The 4492-nt window shown below is 41.2% G+C and overlaps 1 protein-coding gene across 1 annotated transcript in view; it reads right to left on the bottom strand.

Annotated features, from left to right (window-relative positions):
• Nucleotides 1–3374: 3374 nt before the first annotated feature.
• LOC113471340 (tektin-1-like) overlaps nt 3375–4492 on the bottom strand; it is a 9053-nt gene continuing 7935 nt past the window's right edge. The window contains exon 7 of the mRNA XM_026830430.1: nt 3375–3659. Within this exon, the coding sequence (XP_026686231.1) occupies nt 3522–3659 (138 nt within the window). The 3' untranslated portion in view covers nt 3375–3521. The remainder of the gene's footprint in view (nt 3660–4492) is intronic.

The following is a 4492-nucleotide window of genomic DNA, read 5'->3' as shown; positions in this document are numbered from 1 at the left end:
CCACTACGCCATGGGAGCTGACTGAATCTAATTAGAAAAAAAAATAGAAATAGAAATCTAAATAGAATCTAAACTGAAAAGAAAAGAAATAAATAACGCAGAAACTGGAGAGCTAGAGAGAAAATTGAAAAATTTTATTTATTTAATTACACGCTAAGCCGGCTAAGCATCACGGCCATGTTGGAAAAAAAAAATGTTAGGTACAAGTTTTTCAGGTGAAAATTGAAAAAGTGAGTGTGACATCTCCACTATTTATGTGTTGCACATAGCATAGTTAAGGGATATACGGAAGGCGTTCATAGATAATATTTAGGAATTAACAGGATAAAATCCGCCCCGGGCGGGAATCGAACCCGCGACCTAGCGCTTACAAGGCAGACGCACTACCAACTAAGCTAACTAGGCTGAAATCTCCATCCTTGAATCCTCCTTTGTTTTCAGTCTCAAATGCATGTCCAGTCTTCTCAACGAGAAGGACAACGAATTGAACCTACGATATCTGGGGCTTACAAGTCAGACGCTCTACCCTTCAAGCAAACTAGGCTGGCAATTCCCTCTCCCATTCGGAGCGTAAACATAAACAGGGTATATTCTATTCTATTCTAAGTCATTACATTCTATTCTATTCTAATCTCTATCCTTGAATCCTCCTTTATTTTCAGTCTCAAATGCATGTCCAGTCTTCTCAACGAGAAGGACAATTTTGAGAACCACTTGCAGAACATGTGCTATCAGATACACGAACCCCCACCACTCTACTCTGTGGCTGTCCAGGGCACAGAGAACAAATATTACTCTGTGCAGTGCGATGCCATGGGATATACAGCGATAGGTAAGACCTCTGTGCCACAGAACAACAGACACAGAAATCAAGAGAATATAGGTATCTTTCTAAAAAGAGGTTTGATAGATTGAACTGTAATTGTTAAGGTCTTACCGTCCCGAAATCGAAGAGAGAAGAGCAATTATTATTAATTAGATTCATATTAGACACCCAAATTAGATAATGGCTTACCTTATTTTATAGTTGACTAGGGTTCTTTGTTCTTAGAGAGAAGAGCAGTATAAGCGATTGCCAGCCGTTCTGAAAACGAACATTATCTGTTTAGTGTTTAGGATAAAATCTTCATCGAAATCGCTTTGTAGCTTTTACAAGACGGGCTCATTTATCAAAATATTATCAAAAGATCCCGTCACAAATCAAAGTCTTGAGAGGCAGCCCTTGTTGCCGAGAGGAGGGTAGAACACCACTAAAGATGTTAGAACGCGAAAGCTCCGCGGCTAAAAAACTTAGTACTTATAGAGTGACTTGGTACCCTTAAGCCAGCCACTCACTATCAGATAGACCTGACGAGTACACCTAATCAGGTCTACCTGATAGTGTGTGTGCTCAACAGGTAACAGGTAGACCTGACAGGCGGACCTTTTCAGTCGTACCTGTCAGGTCTACCTGATAGAGTGGCTGGCCTTAAAAATTGATTTTTTTCGTTCGCAGGGTAACGAACCAAGTACCATCACTTCATCTGACTCTGCGGTGACCATTCTAAACCTTCAGATTCAAAGTCCACTGTGCTACAGTGTAGTGGTTACCATACCATACCATACCATACCAAATGGCACTACAGCCCGGGGTGGGCCTTGGCCTCCTCAACTATCCTCCTCCACTCAACTCTGTTGTTTACCGCATCTCTCCATCCTCTCACTCCCATTGTTTGCAGGTCTTTTGTGACGTCATCCATCCATCCATCTTAATCTGGGTCTTCCTCTCCTTCTGTTGCTGTACACTGTGGCTTTCAAGATCTTTTTGGGCATCCTGTTCTCCTCCATTCGTTGTACGTGGCCAAACCATCTTATCCTCTGTGATTTTATAAATCTGGGTCTTCCTCTCCTTCTGTTGCTGTACACTGTGGCTTTCAAGATCTTTTTGGGCATCCTGTTCTCCTCCATTCGTTGTACGTGGCTAAACCATCTCATCCTCTGTGATTTTATAAACCTTACAATGTCTTCCCCATATGTCATTTATTTCATTATTGTATCGAATGCGCCATTCGTTTTCGTCCACTCTAATGGGTCCATAAATCCTTCTAATTATTTTTCTTTTTCTTTTTGGCTTTCTGAGACCTAAGGTTTATTTTAGGTTTGGATAGAGGGAACTGTAACAACGGAGGTCTTATCGTCCCGAAATCACAGAGAGAAAGAGGTCAGGATAGGAGAAGTTAGGCGTTCCAAGAACGAATCCTATCTGTTTAGGACAAATTTCGGCCAGGGCGGAAGTCAATAAAATCTCTTATGGTGGGTTTCACCAAGCTTTTTTTTTAACCTTCTTAACAGCCTGTTAGCTTAACAGTGCTGTCAAGCCTGTACAAATCAAATAGAACTTAACTGGCTGTTAGCTCAACAGACCTTCTAAGGACTGAATAAATATTGGTGAAATCCACCCTGATGTAGTCAAATTTTGACTTGGCGGGGTGGACCACTACCGCCCTCATTCATTCTAACCTATTCTATTCTATACCCCATTCCATTCCACTCACCTGTACAGAATCGGCTCCCACTCCGTCGTTTGAGGGAGGAAATCAAAAGGGTCTTCAGTCTTCAAGGCCAAAGCTTCTTGTCTCAGTTGAGCTCTCATAGCGTCATCCACCTCGCCACTCGGTTTGTAAAGGTCTCGCTTATGTCGAATCAAGTTCGGGTTCTTCTCGTTCTGGCACTCGGTGACCGCAGCACTCAGGACAAGCGCCGCACCAAACTGATGAGACGTCTGAATGATGAAATGGAGTACCTGGTAGAGAGGACGGCTCGGGTTATTGAACATGTGTCCAGAGATCCCGCTCCCCCTAAAGGTGAGACATGAAAAATATCTTGCCCCTTAAAAGGATAAAATTTAAAATAATTAGGTAGGTATCTTTCTTCTCCTGGAGGTCTTTGTCACCATCAGTATCGAAATTTCGAAATCATTACTACCTACTTCTTTTAATAGGTCGAGTCAGCCTAGTTAGCTTGGTTCATAGTGCGTCTTGAGTGCGCCAATGCACTTTTTGGGTACTTTTACATCGGAATAGGACTCTATCTCGAAAAAAATTGTCATTTGGTTGTGCCCCATTAATCTTTTCTCTAGTGTCTAGTTCTCTTCTTGCACCTAGTAGGCTGTAGATTTACCAAACCACCTAAATATTATTATTAAACATTATTACATTTAAAATAACATGTTAAAGCGCCCTATTTGAAAAAAAAAAAAAAAAAAAAAAAACAGTAGGTAGGTGCCTAGAATTAAAAAAAAATGTAATTTCAAATAAAATTATTTATGTAGGTAAAACTACCTACTTTTGTTTTATTTATAAGAGAGAGAGAGAGAGTTCTTTTCAGCAAATTCCTTTTCACACTCTTGAGGACGGACGCCTGCTGGCATAACTCATCCAATTACCATCCAGGCTCAACGTTGCTTAGTACACATTGTATTTCAGCCCCAATCTAATCTCTCTAGTAAAACCCATCCAATTACCATCCAGGCTCAGCGTTGCTTAGTACACATTGTATTTCAGCCCCATTCTAACCACTGCACAGTCCACTTGGTCTAGTTTTAGCGAGTTGCTTTTGACGTTAATGTTCTCTTCAAGTTCATGCTGAACTTTGGTCAGATTACGTAGCGTAGCTTTAGCCTGAAACAGAAAAACCAGTTATTTAGCCTGTAAGAGAAAAACCAGTGGTTGAGTGAACTGTGGAACTTGCTCAGAGCATAGGTCTGTTTTTCATTCCGACGTGGGTGCGATGCGAACCCGACGCGTGTTTTTCATTCCACTTCCCCTACTTTAGCGTCAACGCTGCGTCCTAAATCCCTGATGCGAGTCTCGAGTAGCTTCAGGTTCCGCCATATTGTAATTGTATTGAGGGAAATGAAAAAAATGTTTCGTAATTTCTCCACTAGATGTCGTCATGTTTGTTGAATTTCCACTTTTTACCCCCACTCCTGACGCAGAGTGAACGCCAAGTGGACGCCGCATCGATGCGGCGTAGGAATGAAAAACAGACCTTAAATTATCGATCGATGTTTTGATATGGATGATAACGATAACTGATAACAAACTAGGTACTTAATAATTATATCCATGATTGTTGAGGAAGATACAAGGAGGTACCTAGTAATAGGTCCATCATCTAGTAATAGGAGATACCCCGTCACTAAAATCCACTTAGTGAACCCGTCCACTAAACGGGCTGACTTCGTTAGTGACCCAAAAGCATCGGGACTCAGTTCGGATAAAAAAATATGACCACAAAACATAGGTTACACCCTGTGTGGAAAACGGTGAGAGCGGGGGGGTCAAATTCCACGAAATATTCTATTGTCATCCAAGATACATAACTTACCCTAAATTTAGGTCAATCGGACCAGTGGAAGTGGCCCAAATTTTAGTTACAAGATTTGACCCAAACAAGCAAACAAATTACAAACAAACAGAGATCTCAAGTTAAGTAAAACCATGTAAAAAGG

The sequence above is a fragment of the Diaphorina citri genome, unplaced genomic scaffold, assembly GCF_000475195.1.
Source record: "Diaphorina citri unplaced genomic scaffold, Diaci psyllid genome assembly version 1.1 scaffold2318, whole genome shotgun sequence".
Taxonomy (NCBI): domain Eukaryota; kingdom Metazoa; phylum Arthropoda; class Insecta; order Hemiptera; family Psyllidae; genus Diaphorina; species Diaphorina citri.
The sequence above is the reverse complement of the archived record's forward strand: the minus strand, read 5'-3'. Positions and strand labels throughout refer to the sequence as shown.